At 38.6% G+C, this 19,739-nt stretch overlaps 1 protein-coding gene across 1 annotated transcript in view; it reads right to left on the bottom strand.

Moving 5' to 3' along the window:
• Window positions 1-19,739, bottom strand: part of COL4A1 (collagen type IV alpha 1 chain) — a 122,766-nt gene that overhangs the window by 45,695 nt on the left and 57,332 nt on the right. Inside the window, exons 3-15 of the mRNA XM_050333212.1 lie at window positions 9,807-9,896; window positions 9,672-9,716; window positions 8,109-8,153; window positions 7,926-7,988; window positions 7,772-7,825; window positions 7,601-7,627; window positions 6,211-6,294; window positions 6,036-6,098; window positions 5,377-5,412; window positions 4,803-4,844; window positions 3,161-3,250; window positions 2,460-2,495; window positions 2,254-2,313 (exon numbers count right to left, since the gene is read on the bottom strand). Coding sequence (XP_050189169.1) covers window positions 2,254-2,313; window positions 2,460-2,495; window positions 3,161-3,250; window positions 4,803-4,844; window positions 5,377-5,412; window positions 6,036-6,098; window positions 6,211-6,294; window positions 7,601-7,627; window positions 7,772-7,825; window positions 7,926-7,988; window positions 8,109-8,153; window positions 9,672-9,716; window positions 9,807-9,896 — 735 coding nt within the window. The remainder of the gene's footprint in view (window positions 1-2,253; window positions 2,314-2,459; window positions 2,496-3,160; window positions 3,251-4,802; window positions 4,845-5,376; window positions 5,413-6,035; window positions 6,099-6,210; window positions 6,295-7,600; window positions 7,628-7,771; window positions 7,826-7,925; window positions 7,989-8,108; window positions 8,154-9,671; window positions 9,717-9,806; window positions 9,897-19,739) is intronic.

Below are 19,739 nucleotides of genomic sequence, written 5' to 3'. Positions count from 1 at the left end.
GAGACTTCAAGACAAAAATATATCAACAGCACAAGAAACTGGAACCAGACTTCATAGCAATCCCTTTCTAGGTATATATACACTTCAGCTTCACAAAACTTACTCATAGACATTAGGTAGTTCAGTTTCAGCAGAAGGCTTGGAGAGTATTAGGCCCTGTGCTAATTAGATCATGTGGTAATCTAGTAGTAAAAACCACTTTCCTTACATTGAAAGCTACAATCTCAAATCACGTGGAAGATGATAAACTAGAATACAAAGCTCCCTCCTCCAGAACAAAATTATTACTTATTAGACCACTGTGTTAACCTACAGAGGGGATTCATCATCATCATCATGGCTAGGCTTCGCGAACGAAGATTTGAGAAGGGCTCTACCCACGCTTGCTACAAGCACGCTGATGGCTAAAAAGGCCAATGCGAGATAGACAAGTCTGGTTGCAGAAGGCACAGCAGAAAGACTCCCCAGGTGATATCGACAAGACGCGATTCTTTCTACATTGTCTTTTCTCCTCGAGAGTGATCCTGCGTGTGTTCTCAAAAGCAGCAGCAGCGTTATAGATGGTGTGTCTCCAGGCCTCCCGACTGGAGGCCAGGGTAGACCAATGGTGGTGATCAATATGGCCAAGGCTGAGGGATGGCTGAGGGATTGTTTCAGGATATGGCCAAGGCTGAGGGATTGTTTCAGGGCAGAGGGGATTAGATTCCCTTGAAGTAATCAACAGATACATGACAAATGACCTAGATGGACTAACCTACTTTTCAGCATTCCCTTCCTCTTCCTCTGCACCAGAAAAGGACTGGTATGTTGGTTTGTAGCCTAATCCACTGGAAACTGGCTTTTATTTGGTGTCCCAATGCTTAGATTGTATGTGTAGCATAAGTAGTATGAATTTGTCCCATAAACTCAAGAAAATGTATATACTTAATACACAAAGTAATAGTGCATATAGTTCAGTCTAAAAAGTAATCCCATCAGTTTAGGTCAAAAAAACTCTGTCTAAAACACTGCAATTGAAGGGTAATGATACAACAAACATGAACAAGCTGCCACCATTGAAATGTGCAACTATGGTGTCTTATAAAGAAGGGCTACAAGTAAGTTTTAATAATTAATTAAAACCATTATCTGCAAAGCCAAGAGAGTCTTCAAATGTACATTGTGATCGGAATTAGTCACATGGTTTAATTCTATTTAACTAGAATATTAGATCTTAACATGCGGTCATCTTTCAAGCCTTATCTTAATTTCAGAAGTAGCTATGATTTCCTGAAGAATTATATATAAAATTTCTCAGCAACTTTGTTCAGGGAACTTTGAAGAAACTGAAAAATATATATTTGAAAAATTCAGATACTCTAGTTTCCAAAGCCAACATCTCTCCATTCTTCCAGCTTCAGGCTCTCATTTACAGTAAGAATAAAAATACATATGTGATAGCAAAGGTAATTCCATCATATATCTTTACTAATAGGATAATAGAACATCTGACCTTGAAGTATTGTAGAAAGGGAGATTTTCTATTTTTCAGAATGAAGTACAATGCCTATAGAGGTGCTGGACCTAACAGTTTAGGAAGACCCACAATCTGAGAAACTTTTAATACTTTAGATGCATTTGAATATAGAAAAGGTACAATTTTACTACCAGCTCAGCTATGAAAGATACTGCATGACTCATGCAGAAGATGTATGGATGAGATTACGATATAGGTTGGATTAGGCAAATGTAATAGACGTTATGGCCTCAAGTATCCAAAGTCAGGCTAGAAACCAGCAAACAGAAGTATTTTAGTCACCTAAACCTTTTTCTCCATTCATTGTTTTTGCAAGGAACTGTACCTTTAGGCTAAACACACTTATTTTGTTGAGTGCATGTGAGAGTATTTGAAATAAATTCAACATATTCCATTTAGCTAAAGTCACTTCAAAAAGAGTGATATGTTTGGCTATGCTTTTTCTTCTGTTATGGAATGACTTAATTTTGCTTTAGTTGGGATCCATGGGAGTTTTGCCTTTGCCTTCAGCACTACAAGCTACTGTTGAATGTCTTCAGTTATCTGAAACATGTTACATTCTACAGCAGTACTAATTTTACTGCATGTTATTACTACCTTCATTTGTACACCCATCCTACAGCAAAACTTGCTTTTATGAAATACACCAAATTTGCTCTTCAATTAATAGTTTAATCAGCTCATGGAAACAATACAATAACTGCAATTATGGTATTGATAAAGTTCAGTATACTTACACGTGGACCGGGCTTTCCAGGTTCACCCTTTTCTCCTTTGAAGCCTGAACCTGGCAATCCCTGGAAAACAAATATTCACCAGATTAAAAATACTGCCAAATTCCAAAGTAAATTTACTTCTAACTAATAGCTGTAGAGATATTCAGTGCCATTATCAGATTCTTTATCATTTTTTATAGTATTAAAAAAAAATACACAATACTTACTGGGATTCCCTGTTCACCCTTTTCACCTGGATCACCCTAATGAAATTATTAAAAAAATTGTGGATTAGCAAACAACACCTTAACCATTATTCATTTAGGTTGTAAATAATTCTTCATACCAGCAAAAGTACATTTAATTTTGTTCTCCATCTCAAGAACTAATAGTTCAATATGCCTAATAGTATGATGTGCAAGAATTTTGATTAACACAAAATGTGAATCCATTAAGCTCGTTTATTTTACTAGTGTATATTTCTTAAACTGTTTAATTCAATAATTGAAAAATTCATTAGCACTCAGAATTTCATGAATGTGATTCTGTATATGAAAAGTCAAATATAATTAATTCTAACACTATTTACTTCAAACAATACTTACTACTTAATTCAAACTTTTAGAATATTTTTATAATATCCTGTGCTTATCAATCCTGCTTCCTCAGAAAGTTGTCTGCTGCATGAATTACTTTTTTTATGCAATTACTGATGCATTTATCATTTATTATATATTTTTAGAGAGACTTCTAGAATGGCATTCAAAATTCATGCATGAAGTAAAACAGGAAGAAATTTTTGAAAAACATGCTCTAGGTGAATTCATTTTTTTTTTTCCTGTTTCACTTTTGTTTGCTAATTCCTATGGATCACATTTTAATGAAGAGTATAAGAAGTCATTTAGCATTTAATCATTTAACATCTCACCTTTTCTCCCCTTATGATTTCACTCCCTTTTTCTTTCATATGTGGTGCTGGTCCTGGAGGTCCTGGGGGGCCCCTTACTCCTTGCTCTCCCTGTCAACAGCAAATCCAGGATAGTCCACTGAAAACAGCATGACTCTGAGATCAAACATTATGAAGGCCAATAACATTAAAGAGAACTGCCACTTGCTTTTAAAAATATAGCTGTGTTTTTTAAAAATTCTTATTTCAGAAAAAGCAGTGAAAGGATTACAGACATAATTACAGACAGAGAAAGATCTCTTAATCTACTCTTAGGGTATAGATTGATCAACACCAAATATCAGGAACATATCCAAGTAATTACAGCAATAGTACAAAAGTTTTTTTAGTGCTTCCTTTAGGAGGAAGGAGTTTAGGAGGAAAGAGGTCAGGTACAGAAAGTCAATGCCTAAAGGGAAATGCTAGTCAAAGTTTATAGTGTTCCATCAGCTTTACAACTGTCCATAAAGGTCAACTTCAAGATGATAACTGTGGATCACACTTTTTTAGTATGTATGTGTCCATTGCAGGGTCAGAATCTCATCTCCTTATATAATGCAAAAGCACCATCTTTTACAGTAAAATACCTCCCAAAAGGCTTGATACATTTTTGTCAGCCAATAATGCACAGCAATACCATTAATCTTTTGCTAAAGACAAACCTGAGGAGTATAGGAAATCTCCACATACTTCTGTGACCAACATTTTTCAGTAAATTTCATGATAACAGCTTAATTTCAACTACATGTTATGTCACAAAAATTCTATCCATTGGGAATATTGTGGCTCAAAATACGTAAATAAGGTGGTAGATTAAAAAAATCAAACCTATCTTAAGTAATATAATTTACTTATACTCCAAAAGCCCTTTGTCAATGACAGTCACGAGAAGTTTCTGGAGAAGTGCTCAAACACATTATGAATTTATTGAATAGCCCTTGACTGCATGCAGTTCTTGGCTCCTGGAAACACAACATAAGGCACTTTGGCCCAGACCTCTCAGTGTGAGAGGTGACAGATTAAAGCTGACATGTATTACCTCCTACTTGATGCTGAGTAAGAGAATAAATGCAATCCTGGAGCACATCTTTTGGCTTAGATTCATTCAAAAGTAAACTCATCTGTGTGCTCTGAAACCCCTTCCTGGTTGTGGTAAAACACAGTAAAAGGGAACAACTGAAAGATCTGCTTCAAATATACACTACCAAACCAAACTAAGGCAGACAGGTCCACTAGAGTCCTATCACAACGAATTATGATCTTTCTGAACAGCACATTAAATCTCAACCCTTGGAATTAAATTAATTTCAAAAACATCTCATGGTGACTCCTAATATACAGAATAAATGGTTCCAGATCTGCTTATTTCAAATTGAAGTAGCTTTCCAGTCACAGCTGGAAAACAGGATAATGACCTAAATCAGGTATAACATCATGATTAACAAATTCTGTAATTGTTCATGACTTTCATTCATTTAGGTATAAGTTATAGATTTACTCAAGTCTTCCAAAAATTACAATGCTTATTTTCTCCGTTGATTGATTCCAACAGTTTTCTTTATTTAAAACATAGTATCAAAAATATTTCTGACAGTTGTTCACTAGAAGTTTACAAGAGACGTACCTTTTCACCTTTGGGACCCTGAAAGCCCAAGCCCATGTAGCCCTGAAAATGTAAATTATACACACTTAGTCAATTTTTATCAGCAGTGCGTACATGCATATATATACACATATGAAAGTATTTTGTACACATCAAACACTAAGAGAGAATATAAAAGAGAGAATATGTCTTTATAATGCATGTGTGAAATAAATAAATAATCATGTCCTAACCTCCCTGCTTTTTTTAGCCATGTCACAGCAACTTGTGACAAAAAATTGAAATTTATCAGATAATTTTATTGTCAATATGCTCTTTTTTCCAACACTTCAGAGAAAATTTTTGCATTTTAAAATGAATTCAAATAACCATAGAATGTTGTAATTACTACTGACTTCATCAAGTGAGATAACAGAGATAGAAGAATTTGAAAAAAAATGTTAAAAATCTCTCTTTATGATGTCCATTAAGACACAGAAATAGATCCCAAAGTGTAAAAAACCCCACTCCTTTAGGATCACTAGTTTTCAGAGTCTTGGGGATCTGGTATGCCAAATAAACAGAAAGATTTAATATTTATAATAAAGAGTCTTACCTTCTCACCTGGGAGTCCCGGTGGCCCTGGGGGACCCTAAAAGACAATATATTTTAGCATGCATGTGCATATAGTACAGTAGGTGGAATAATGCCTTATTCTATGAAAAGAGTAAAAAGGCATATCTTTTAATTAAACCAAGATAAAAAGTCTTTTTCTGCTACCATGCATAATTCTTAGAGTAAATACAACTCAGAATAAAAAATAACAACAAAGAGAATCTGTCTGCGATATCTCATTAATTACCATAATAACAGAAGTTGATATCCTGCTTCCATGGTACTCCTCACTGCAGCTACACATAAAAACAATCTCAGCAAACATTTGGGTTTAGGTTTGGCTACTAGGTTTGTAGTTTATTTTTTATAAATTAAGCTGGGGAAGAGAGGACAGGAGGAATCACAATTATGGTCTCTCCCCCACAAAAATACCCTCCAAGAGTGTAAGAAGAGAAGATGACTGTAGGAGCAACTGCTGATGAAAACCTATGTTGCCTACTAATTTCTGCCATGGTAGAGTTCTGGAGGCTAAACCACAGGCCTGGAACCACAGGCCATCTCTCCCAATTCCCAACCAAGACCTGCTACACACACCTTCTAGAACATTCCTACAATAAAGTTCTATAAGTAAAGTGCAAATCACCATGAGAGGAAACTTACTGGCTCTCCTGGAGGACCTTGTGGCCCCATTGGTCCCTGAAACCCTGAAGTTCCGGGTGGACCCTATGAAAAATTCAAATGCTATCATAAAAAAGTGATATTTATTTCATAATTTCATGATACTGATTTAATTCTAATTGAAACTCACTACTATTCAAACATAATTTAGACTTACAGGTAGTCCAGGTTGGCCAGGAAACCCTTTATCACCTTTTAGCACACCAGAGGGTAGAAGACCAATCACTTCACCTGGATCTCCCTATAATAAGAAAAGAAAAAGAATACTTGAACACCAATTCAAATGTCTTGAATCATTTGGAAAGCTGACTTTAAAAAAATCACCTTACTTTTAATTCAGCTGACACATAGCAAGACATATTACAAGTTAAAGCCTTAATTGTCAAACATGCTTTAAACCCACTTGAAGAGATTCCAGTACAAAATCTTCCTTCCTACTTTCATTTCCTATATCATAATAGGTAGGTAGAATGATTTTTCTGCCAAATCTATCACTAATACAGTGTCACCATACAACTGCAGCATCTGACCTGGCTGCTGAGAGAAGTGGTAACCTCACAATCTCTTTCCCAGGCTGAGACCTTCAGGCTTACACTTAATTTTGACATTAAAGTAATTTTCTAAAGAAAAGGAATATACTTAGTCTTACTTTAGAAAATTATTCTGATCGTTATCCACTCTTTATGTCTCTTTTTTGATAGTAAAAGATCCCATTTTTCCTGCTTTTTTTGTACAAAGTTGGATTATTGCAAGTGGTTTTACTTCAGGACTTGTGTACCTACGCATACACACCTAGGAACATTCCAGTAGTACTTTAGTGTTTACAGACTAAGTCAATTCTTCCCATGTAAGAGTAGGATATAACATGGGTTGTCATGTCATAAAAAATCCAAGATTACATTTCAACTTATATTTAGCTTACAGTTCCAAATAACATCTGTTAATTTTAAAGAGCAAAAGTTCTCTGTTGACATTCAGTGCTTCATTCTCCAGCTCACAAAATACACTCAATAACTAGTTAGTTAGTCTGAATTTTTTTTTCTTTATGAAAACTGTTTAGTATGTGCTGGAAGCTTTTCATACTGTGGGGTATATGACCTTCTTTCACAAATATTATCTACGTGAAACTACGTAGATAAATCAAATGTCAACACAAAACCAAATGTTTTAATCATAAAACCTATCTAAATCTTTCTACTCAATTGGGGGGCACCACATTGTTTATACATAATTAATGATATGTACTACCTTTTTTCTGTTGTAATCCATTTAATAATACAAGACGTGCATGGAGCAACACATATGTTCAATTGTTATCAACTGGAGATCACACCACTGTCTTTATTCGGTGGGGTTGCAGAACAGGGTACAAAGTGAAACACGTCAGTACAATTTTTCAGTCCTTAAGTAAGGAACTGCTGGTCTTAGAGGGTGTAGACTTCACCCAAATTCTTATTGTTAGAAGTACGATATAATAATGGCCAGTCTTCAAGAGCGAAGATTCGGGGAAGGTCTTTACACCTTCCAGCCTGCGCATTGGAACATACCTTCATTCCAGGAGGTCCTGGGGGTCCCTGTGAAAAAAAAGACGTATTTGATGTCATTACTCCTCGGTGCATATTTTACATCTTACACTCTGTATCATTTCATATAGTTATATTTGAATTTCTAGAATCAGGGTTGAAAAAAGTGAATAAAGTAGAAAAGAATCTACTTACTATACTCCCAGTCAGTCCTGGTAAACCTGGGGGACCTACTGGACCTCTTTCACCCTAAGAGGAAACAGAGAAATCAGGTTTTTAGGGAACATATGCATGAGAGATGTTTTTATTTCAACACAGAGATGTTGTTATAAACATATGTAAATTTCACCTTTGTGCCATTACATCCTGGAATTCCAGGTGGACCAGGAGGGCCATCTTGTCCAGGAATGCCCTAAATGAAAAGAAAGTAAAGAAATTGACAATATCCGTCATAATCCAGGTCAGATGTCACGATCAATACTTCGATTAATACAATTAGTTCTTTATAAAAATACCTATACTTCATACGTACGGGAAGGCCTGGGTTTCCTGGAAAGCCCGACACTCCTGGGGGGCCCTGCAATTGAGAAAAACATAGACTGAAATGGCAAATCCACAAACAGCAAGGACAAGCTGCAGCCGAAGTTGCATCTCCAGTGATAACAGTCAAAAACAAGCAGTATTTAAACTTTCTTTATAAAATCTTCAAAACCTCTCAGACATGTCACCTTAGTAATCACTAATTGAAACAAACTTTTTATATTTCTTTAACTTTTTAGGTAGTAGGAACCGGATCAGAGCCTTATGCACAGGTTGAAAGGAATGCAGAGGTGTTGTCTTCTCACAAACATTGTTCCCAAAATGAAATTTAACGTAGACATAGCAGGAGATGATGTTAACGCACTGTAAAGATGTTCTCTTTCATACGCCTCATCAGTGTATCAATTCATCCTTATTATCAAAAAAACCCACCAGGCTCAGATAACTCTTTCTCCTTGAACAGCTTTTCAGTGCAGTACATCAGGAGTTTAACTTGACAAATCACTTTCATCCTATCCTCTTACTTATTCATGCAGCATTTCCTAATACATGTATTATGAAGCAGAAAAGATGCATGGGAATCCTGTGCTCAGATTTTGCCTCTTCCAAAATTCTGTAATTGTTATACAGGTTACTTGCACTGTAGCACACAAACGCTTTTGCCAGAAGATGCCAGTTTACGCTGACACTCAGGATACCCCAGGGTATCATGAACACCATGGGCTGAAATAATGATTTCTTGATCTAGCAGAATACTGTCTCTTCAATAGCTCAGAAACTGCAGTTGGTTCAGTAAATTCTGTGTGCTGCAGCAACTGCAGGTAGATAGAGAACAAAACCGAGACAGTATTCTGAAAATCTGTAAACAAGAGGGTAGAGCTGAAAATGTATGCATCATTATTACTGGCCAAGTTATTTGAATCCTCTTTTGTCATGATGAGACCTGAAAATTCTCAGAATGAGCTTGGCACCTCACAAACCCCCAAAACTCATGGCCCTGGCTAATATCATATGCTAAAATAAGTGCTATATAAGCACCGCATTAAACAAAAGTGACAACAGGAAGATCACAAAAATATTCAGAGCCTCTTCTAGAAACATCAAGAGATCTTTGTTCCTGGCTTGAATTTGGCTCTGCACCTTGTGCACACTTTTAACACATATGTACTTATGAGTGTGTCAGCTTCACTGCTGGAGTGCTGCAAGGAGGTTAGATGGCAAACATAAAGGAGAATTTTGCAAGAGGAAATAAGGTTGATTCATACTGAAGCTGGAAAAAGGTATGTCAAGAAGATATCAAAGACATATTAAAACCAGTGCTTTTGATGCAGTGGTATCAGGTACAAATGCAAATATATAAAAGTACTGGCTGCCCAATGCAGAACTTCAAAGGTAAAAGTGGGAACTTTGACATTATTGTGCAGAACAAGGAGATGTCATTGATTAACTCAAAGAAGAGACTAATTCCCTCTTGTACTTGAAAGTAGCCATGGAGAGTTCACATATAAAACAACTGAAAGACATCAGAATTGCAAACAAGTAAGCTAGAACTCACTCTTGTTCCCTTTGTTCCTGGCAGTCCCGGTTCTCCAGTATCACCCTGCAAAGGAAAATAGATAGCTTTGTCTTTTTTTGGGACAACAATTTAGGGAAATTTGAGTGTTTCAAATACAAAAGCTTAAGTTCTTACCTTAAGCCCTGGTGGCCCAGGGGGACCTTCAGGTCCTTGCATTCCAGGAAACCCAATCACACCCTGTAGTCCCGGCAAGCCTCTTTCTCCCTGTGGAAGCAGAAAACTTATTAGTAACTATACAACTGAAGGTGCTTCTTCAAGCCACTCACATATCCCCTATTTCTGTGCTCAAAAACCCTGTGAGATGGTAAGAAGATACATGTGACAGCAAACAGTTCATGTTTGTACTTGAAAGAAGGATTATTGTAAATAAAGAAATATTTCTGGTTCAATAATAGATTGGCAGGGACTGAGTGTGGCATAACAGAAAAGCACTCTTTGAATGTCAATGAAAGCTTTTTTTGGCCACTCTGGATGGCAGTATTCACAGCACACTTATACTCCTGGGATCAGGAAGGTCATTTTCCCTCTAATAAAACCTACCTGCACTCCTACAGAGATATTGCTAAATCCCAGTAGAAAATCTAAAACTCCAAATCAGCAATTAAATTCCTGAAAACCACAAAAATTACTGTTCAGTCACTACTGTATGAATGGTGAACACCACTCTTCTTATACACCATTCATAACAGCAGATTTTGGAGACCAGGCTTGTCACTTAGACTTGAATTTCAGGGTGGTTCAGAGACAGGGTTCTCAGAGATACAGGATCCTCCCAAGAAGCTGAACATCCAGACTGTATGTGTCATTCTTTGGATTCTCCTTTAATGTTGTATGGGACATCTGCGTTTCCTGTGCTGTCCATCTGCCTAGAACTCCAAATGTATTTAAATCAGATAAACTTAGAGGCAGAAAATTCATCCATACTCTAGATCAATATTGCAGTTATAATATGTTCACTATATATGGACTCTCAGTGGAGGAACACTGTCTGAATAAAGGCTGCAAAATCTGCACATAAGGAGAAGGGGGAAAAATATGCATGTCACCTCCTGGAAACAGCAAATCAAGCAAATCAAAAGCCACATGTTCCTCATAGGAAGTAACCAGTGTTGTCCTTTAAGGGTGGGATGTGAAACAGGGAGAAACACTTCATATTGTCAAAAACTGTAGGAATATTGGATGAATAAAATGTTAGTGTGCAACTGCAAAAAGGAAAAGTTCTGTAAGTTTGGAAAACACACTAAAAAACATGGCTTCTGTTTTAGAAACTCAAAACACACCAATTTTCAAAGGATAGCAACAAGGTTCAAAATACACAAAAGGAAGTTATACAAAGATTTAAGGATTTTCAGCAAAACAGTGAGAGACGAGATTGCTCTTTGTAACTAACAAACAATTTAGTATTTGATTTTAAGATGGTGATTAACAAGACACTTTTCTCCTGTTTGCTCAGGACAAAGATTCATAGCAATATGCTGGCTACTTGGAGAGGTCAGCTGAGGATTCAGCACACACAAGAAGATCAACATCTGAGTCTTGGAGAGCTCATTTGTCAAGGAAGTGTAACAGGCATCTTGCAAAGGAAAAGTTATGACATGCAGGCAGAGGAAACTGAGTGATGACCAACAGACATGGTGCTAATTACACTGTCAGAAGATGAGAGGAACTGGAAGATTTGCGGAGTCAATGGGTTGATGTTGGGTTTTAGTCCCTTGTCCAGGATTTTGTTAAAATGAAGAGACAAAGGAGAAAAGACATTATTGATGGGTAAGAAGAGCAGGGCCAAGGAGGAAGGATGGCAGAAAACTATAACTGAGATGATAAGTGCATGAGAAAGTGAAATCAAAATAACACTTGTTTACAAAAAATTCCTGCCAGAAGAAATCAGCCTGCTGTTTCTCGTCTCCTTCCTCCCACAAAAATAAACTTTTCAATGATAAAGGTACTTTCTGAGGCAAACAATCAGTTTTTCCTTGAAGTGCTGAAATGGCATGGTCTCCTCTATTTACTACCCAGTATTCTTTGTCGTGGTTTGAGAATAAGGTTTACAAATCTGAAGCAGTGTGACAGACCAGAAGACACAGCAAAACGAAGCAAACATCAGAACAGCTGGAGAAATATGTTACGAGGTCAGCTGCAAGAGACACAAAGTCCAGGTTCTAAAGTAACAAAAATCGTTTTGAAATATATTTTAAGGAAGAATGTATCATGATCCAGGTCTCTGAATAAATAAACAATCTGAAAGATATCTGTAAAGTTAAATAAATTAATCAGGTACATAAACCCATACTTTGGCTAGCTAACTGGCACTGCCAGCACAAAGCTGTTTCCACAAAATCAGTTGTTATATCACTTCAGACCAGGATTTCACACTGAACCCTGGGCACTTGCTCTCATGACCTGCTGGGAGGTGTGCTAAGGAGGGAGAAGACACTCAAATACATACAACAGGGTCTTTCGTTGCTGAAGGAAAGTACAATATGTGCAAATGAGAAGAAAACAAGATTACTTTGACAGAGAAATATGAGTCATGTGTAACATATGTGACTCAGATCATGTGTAAAATGATTGATACTTTCTGCACTCAGAAGTTCTGTCCATCTGAGGATTTCACCACACTTTGAACCACTGCACCCTGCAACACAGGGAAATAGTTTTTCCTCTGGTCTTAAGAAAAGATGAAACTGAGGTTTACAGATCAGATTTTCACTTAGTCTAAAGCTCCCTTAAGATCGTTCTGGCACTGTAAAAAGGCCTTAACATGCCTGTAAATCACTCACTAAGGTAATAATGACTGTTTCAGCTTGCCAAGGAGGTTAACTAAACACTTAAAACAAATAAAAACTTGAGTTTCCAGGGCACCTACGGTCAATTCTCTCAAGACTGTCTTCAGCCTCCCAGGCTGCCTTGAGAGGTAAAATGTATCTGGAGGAGCAGAGCAGAGACCATAACAAGTCACTTCAAGGTAAGATAAATCCAGGTTTCTCTAGAAACATTTTATTTTCCTGACTTGAACTGTTAGGCCAACAAGAAAAACAACTGGCTATTTGTCCAGAACTTCTGGATATCCAGTCAAGTTACTGGATGTTCCAAGGCCTGGAAAGCGTAGCTCTCGAGCATGTGGAGGGCTGTACCATCCCAAATACTGCAGGTTCGTGGTTTCTCATACTGGAACTGAGTTTGTCTGTGATTTGCTAGAGGGAAGTAAAGAAACATAAAGGTGACTTCATGTTGGAGAGCTCCCTGCATGCAACCTGCCACTTTGGCTGTTTACTCACAGACTTACACACTATGAACACCTGTCCCTCTACTCTGCCTTCCCATTTGACTTTACTCCAAAGTAAGTTCAGGACAAATAGTACAAAGTAAGTATTGAGTAGGAAGCCCAGATTTCTGCAGTTTCAGGCTGCACAGTTCATGGGACTTAACTCCTCTATGCCACCCATGGAAACTCAGAGAATTAGGACAAGCTATTCCATCAAGACACAATAATACATATAGGGAAGTCTCCTGAGTTCCAGTCCCTTTCTTTAGTCCAGATATCAGTCTGCTATCTGTACAACAGCCTTAGAAAACTAGTGGTGCCAAAACTTGAGGGGAAAGAAGCAGCACTAATGAACAAAGGTCTTATTTCAATACTCCTGCTTGAGTTAGCACAAACTTCCACCATAAGATATTTTTTGGCATCAGTGATAATACGCTAAATGACAGTAAAATTCCATTGATACTATGCTAAATGACAGTAAAATTCCATCAGTTTCAGAGTATCTAAACTGAACAAGAGAGTACAAAACCTACCATTTAGAAGCTGTAAAGTCATGTGAATGCAGTGTCTCCTAATGTCACTGAGTAGATAAGACCCCAGAGATCACTGAGGTAGCAACATTTGTACTACTGCTTTCCTACCAAAACTGGCTTAATTGGAAGTTCAGGCTCTGATGAACCTGTCACTCATTATGCTGTGCAGTACAGACATAAGCATGTCCTGAAGATGCCTTGCATTGCATGGAAATACTTGAGCAGCATCCTTTCCCAGTTTGTCTGCCTGGTTCCTGTCTTCACTCAATGTTCCAGCCAAGCAGCACAACAGCTAATGTTTGTCCTACATTTATACCGCACACACCCTACATAAATTGGCAAGCACCAGGTCACCACTGCCACCCCACTTATTTTTCGCTCAGCACTGAGGTTTGTGGCTGTGCTGCATGAAGAGCATAAGACTCAAACTGCAAGGGCTATGTATTGTTCAAGTTCCAACATTCACAGCTGCAAAGTCTTGGCAAGTAACACTGAAAGAGCTTCTGCTTCTTACAAATCAATTCATGAGACTCAAAAGCTAAAACAGATGTAACCAAGTCATCTGTACCTCTGCTGATTCAATGCAATCTGTCAGAAAGCACAAAGGAGAATTCATTACTCAGCTCACAAAAATGAATATTCTGACACTCAGCTGCTGAAAATGTGGAGGTGCTACGTAAAAAGATAGTAAGTGCTCAGTCACCACTGCGCTCATTTAATAAGCAAGATGCCTCTGTTAGTTCAGCTTTTGTGAAATGCCTTTGCACTAGGCAGTTAAAATTAAAATTGAATGGACTTATAAACAGATGCGAACCTGTTAAGAGCTTAACTGCATGGGCTGATATTTTCTCTGGCACCTACCCTTCCAAATTAACCATTAAATGCTGTTTGACACATAGAACAAATGTGGACTGCTAAGCAAGAGAATCACATGAAGTAAGTAGTTTCAGAAGATTCAGCTGTAATACATCAAGTGCTGAGGGGGAGGAAATAATCACCACCCCATTATAAATTATTTCCCCTTTTACTTTGTCTAGGGACTGCTGGACTGGGAGATTTTAGTCTTGAGAGACTGGTAACATGGATATAAATCAACTGCTTCCAGAAGTGCAGGCTCACAGGGTGTCTAGGTCTGTAAAAGTATGTTCTCACCCTCTCCAGAGACACAGGCACATGGTCAATAACAATGTGCAGATCTTCCCAAAGCCATCTGAATGTTTCATTCCCTAACATTTGCTTCTGCCAGTGATCACCCTGCAGCTGAGACAGCAGGACAGACACATGTCTGCCCTTCAGCTGAAAAGGCATAAAACTCAGTCTTGGGGAAAGATGTCACAAGGCAGCTAAGTTGATTTACCCAGCAAAGGTGGCTTTTCTTCTCCTTCTTTTAAAGGGATGGTGACACCTCACCCTTCTTTACACCAGCTGGTATGACTCCCTCAGGCTCCACCGCTCCAGTTCAGCTCACTAAATTTACTCACTTTTTTTTAGCAAGTGAGCTTGCTCTGGCCTCTGTGAGCTGAGGAGCTCATCAGGTGGTCAGGCAGTTGCCAAAACCAAGGCGAGGAGGACACAGCAATGCAGGACACAGGATGGAAAGGCAGTGAGAGCAGTTTCTCACACCAGCGCAGTGGGGTTTGCTGGAGTTCATCCACCACAGCTTCCCAGCTGTGCCTTTGCTGCAAGGGAAACTGAGCTGGGAGCCAACAAACCCTTGGCCTTACCGGAGGGCTGTCTTTAGACCAGTGTTGCTGCCGACTCCAACATGCTACAAGCTCAGAATTCCTATCACGAATGCTTTCCTGTTCCCAAAAGTTAACATTCATTGAACAGAAATTCCATCAAGGCCATGTTTGGCAAAGAAATGTAACAGTTTCAAGACAAAAACTGAGAATGCAGTTTCCAAATAGAGAGAAATAGTGCCTGACTGCTAACAAGAAAACCTGCCATTCAAAACATTCATCACACTTTGATGTTGCAGTGTGACCTCAGCAATGGACAACAGCCTTGCAATGCACTTCATGGTTTCTACCCAGACTATCCCAAGCCACATGAGAGGTGAATGTAGGCTCTGTATTGGTTCCTTCAGCTCATGTTACTCAAGTGAATTGGCTCCAGGGTGTTAGACCAGTAATTACACTGCATGGTGGGAAACACTACTGTGTGATCTGAGCAACACTCTCAAGTCACAGTGTTTCTCTCCACACTCTTTTAAACATGTGTAAGAGAATTGTAATTGACTCAGTGTTACATTAGTGAAGACAGAGAGATGGGGAATATCCAATTCTTTGTTAAAAGAGTCTGTTCAACCACTAGAGGGAGCACCGGCCCTGAATATATTTCAGGAATAAAATAAACATGTACAATAAATATCATCTGTTTGTCCTCAGCTGCACTTACCATTTTCAGTATTTTATTGAATGTGTGAAGTAGATATCAGTCAAACAGAATTATTGCTATATGCTCACAGGACATGTGTCCTCAAATGCACTGAGGATGTTTAACATTACAAAATTCCCACTGCACATTCTTCAGCAGAATCTGTCTGTACTATAGCTATACAACTCTGCAGCCACACAAGTAACGAGTAATTAATTACAGAAACATAACTCCAAAGACATGCAAAGAATCTGTGTAGGAGCTCTGTAAAGATCTTGGCTCACCCAGAAGTTTTGGGGCTGAGTTCCTGACAGTATGTAGAATGGAAGAGCGGTCTAGGGGGGAGAGGGGGGAGAGTCAGCAAAATCTGGATTCTTGCACTGCCAGGAAGCATCTGAAAGAGCTCACTCACATGGAAACATGAGTTCAGCATTTCTGGCAGGACTAACAAAAGGAACAGCCATGACAGTTTCACATCACCTGCACAGCTCCACAGTCAGGCTGGGTGTGGGCAGGATGAGTCCCCTGCACAACTTCAAGCACTACCATGGCTGCTCCATGTCATGCACAAGCCACCCCAACAGCTGCTGGGGAAGAGCACTCTCTACTCATGAGCTCTCTTGCTTGTTCTGCCATCTCCTTCTCCCTTTGCTCCCTCCCCAGTGATTTTCACCAATTTGACTCCTTCAGTCCCACACTTAAGTGAGCTTTCAGGCTGCATTTTGAGGGGGGAACACTGAAAAGCACCTACTTATCAGTGCCATACAGGTTCATATACAAAGAGGCAGAAACTGCACCCTGACCACCAAATGATAGCATCTCAGCTATGGTTTTTCAATCCCTGACAGAATTATTCTTCCTACTATGAAAATACCCTTTCTGAAGCATCATGAATTCACAACACCAGGGAACCCATGCAGCTTGACACAAGAGGAGCCCAAACCTCCAACAGTGGGGGTATAAACCTCCACTGTTGGTATAAACATTTAGTTAGAAGGTTATTCAAGTTTAAGGTTCAGGGACTGAGCCTGGGCCTCTGCCTCCTAAATACAAAAGAATGCTTAGACCGAAAGCATATTTCTGTGGCACCTCATGGCTGCACAGAACATTCCTCAGGAAGCTGCTAAGTGCTTCCCAGGGGTACAAAAATAGAAATAACAATCTTTGACCATCCTTTTCCCTACATATCAGTATCTATGTGCTTAGTTGGTGTTCAAGTGGGTGGATATATAGTGTGTCTAAAAGAAATTCTGAAGCTGAATAAGAAATAAAATAACCTGAGTGAAGTAAAATTAACATTCAAAAGCCAACCATGGCTACCAACACAGCCTCCATTTAACTGGTGTCAGGCAATTGGTTGCCTATCAGCATTGTACAATTTCAGTTAAACCAGCTGTAACAGCCCCTCCCTACACAATTTAACAAGTCTTCTCATGTAATTCCTCTTCTTGCTCACCCCATAGTTATTCCTCATTTTCCAAATGTGGTCGTCCCCTTTTTCAATGCAGCTGCCAAAATGTCACTTCTTAGGGCTTCTTGAGCAATGTACACTCTTACCTTATAATAATAATAATGGCCAGTCTTCGCGAGTGAAGATCCGGGGAAGGTCTTTACACCCTCCAGCCTGCGCATTGGACCTTTTAAGCTCTCAATATTTCCTTACATTCGTGTGTCTTTGGTTGATATATGTTTTGTGTGATATTTCCCTGCAGAGCAGATAAATGTTAGGGATCCACTGAGCTAGGATGCTCAGTGGGAACATATTTGTTCATAGCATAGTTGTGGGCTTGGTATATGACGGACAGGAATGCAAAACCAGAGAGCAGAAGCCAATAGACAGCAAGTAAACTGTTTTCAACTGTGGAAGTTTGCCTCCTCAAAGCAGGCAGTTTAACACCAAAGCCTGGCAGTTTAACACCAAAGTATGTGGTTCATTGTCTTTAAATTTTCCCTGATTTTGGGAAAAAAAACAAAACAAAACGAAACAACAGAACAACACAGAGCTCATGATATTTCAGGAAGAAGTAACACAAATCCTTTTATAATAGTACACATGAGGTTCTCCAATTTTTTTTTCATTTTTTATCTTTTATCAGACATAGTTCAAGGAGCCTCTTCCTCTCAGTTAGAAGAACCCCAAAGAACCATGAGGGAAGAGGACATTCGAAGGACGAATGTTTTTGCACTGTAAAAAGAAAAAAAAAATAAAGGAAATTCTATCACCTGGAGACAGGTTGAATCAAAAGGGTGCTATATTTCCCACCCCTTCTAATCATCTGTTGAATACATTAGGTCTGAGTAACTCTTCCTTTGTTTTATTGCACATTGTGTTAAATCACTTCCAGGGCTGAAGGTCCAATAATATAAGGGGTAAAAATGCTCCACACCCTTCCTTCTTCATTAATGAAAATTATTTAGCATTTGTTTGCATTTGGCATTGTTTAAAGGCTACATATAAAGATGAAACAGCAGGAAAAAAAAAGGGTCTTGAACTTTTCAGGGTTTTTTAATTTATTTTTGTTCAGATCCTAGACCTGGAATGAAATGTGACGTTACATGCAAGTTTTATTCTCTTGCCAAAGGTTTGTCATGGACATATTTACAGAAAATAGTCTCTTCCATAAATAGTAAAAACATGGGCAGCTGGTCCTAGACAGTACAGACTGCAATAAAGTTCTCATAATGAAGTAGCTCATATCTTAGAGGGTACATGACGGACAATACTATTTGAGACAGTGCTAGTCTCGATGCTTTTTTGGGTTAGGTTGGAAATGGCATTTCTGAAGTTTAAAGAAGTTTGAAAGTTCCATAGGAGTAAAATACATTTCCACAAAAGCTAGAGGAAATATTCTGGCTTGTGACTTTTAATCATGCAAATAGCACAAGGCAGATAACATTGTGCCTCAAAAGTATAAATCACCACTTCTTTACTTTAATCTCTAATGTCTCTTGACTCAACCAAATCCATTGTAAAAAAGACACTAGAATATACATTTTTGCAGTACCTCCAGGGTTGCTCAGCCTAAATCATTGAAGCTAACAAAGATGCAATAATCATTAATAATAATGAAAACAAGTGTCTTCCTTATTTTGACACTGTACAGGATATCAGTATTGTTGTCAGTGAATGCCAACCAGAATTTGGTCTGTTGCTTAGCTGGTGGCTTTAAGTTTCTCTTCCTGACAAAAACAAACAAACAAACAAACAAAAAACCAAACCAAAACAAAAACCAACAAACAAACAAACAAACCAGCCATTCAGAAAAAAAAAAAAAAAAAACCACAGAAAAAAAAGGACAAGGTCAGGTGAAAGTGGCTTGTCAGTTTGTCAGAATAAAGAATAAATGAAATCCGCGATGTATGACTGCCACCCAGAGGACCCTGCGGGGAAGTGACACAGCCAGGGTCGTAGTACATGCCAGCCCCACGGCACAGCCTTTCCCTCGGGTCCCAATCTCTCCCGCTCTTCTTGAAAGTTGATGGAGCCCAGTGAGAGGCAGGGGGCAAGGGCAGTTCTGCTATCTAAAACTTATACTCTAGAGTTACACTTTCATAATTACTATCTTTTCCCTTTTTTTTGCTGAGGGAAACTGCCACACAGTTCTCATGCCTTGGCACTGATATAAATTTATTGCATTTAATACCCAGAACTTCCTAAAGAGATCCCTTTGTAGGAGTTTCACAAGGCTGAATATGTCCTAACTGGATTTCCAGCTTCTATCTCCATACTTTCAGACAGAAAGGAAGTTTGAGTTGAGGTTCTGCAATCACACCCTTAACTCACAAATCCAGTTAAAAATGCTGCATACAGATGGAGACAGCACTGGCTTCTCTGATCACTGCTCCACTGTGCAAGCCTTTGATATTCCT

This window comes from Myiozetetes cayanensis, unplaced genomic scaffold (genome assembly GCF_022539395.1).
Source record: "Myiozetetes cayanensis isolate MyiCay16 unplaced genomic scaffold, myiCay2020 scf5-8, whole genome shotgun sequence".
NCBI lineage: Eukaryota > Metazoa > Chordata > Aves > Passeriformes > Tyrannidae > Myiozetetes > Myiozetetes cayanensis.
The sequence above is the reverse complement of the archived record's forward strand: the minus strand, read 5'-3'. Positions and strand labels throughout refer to the sequence as shown.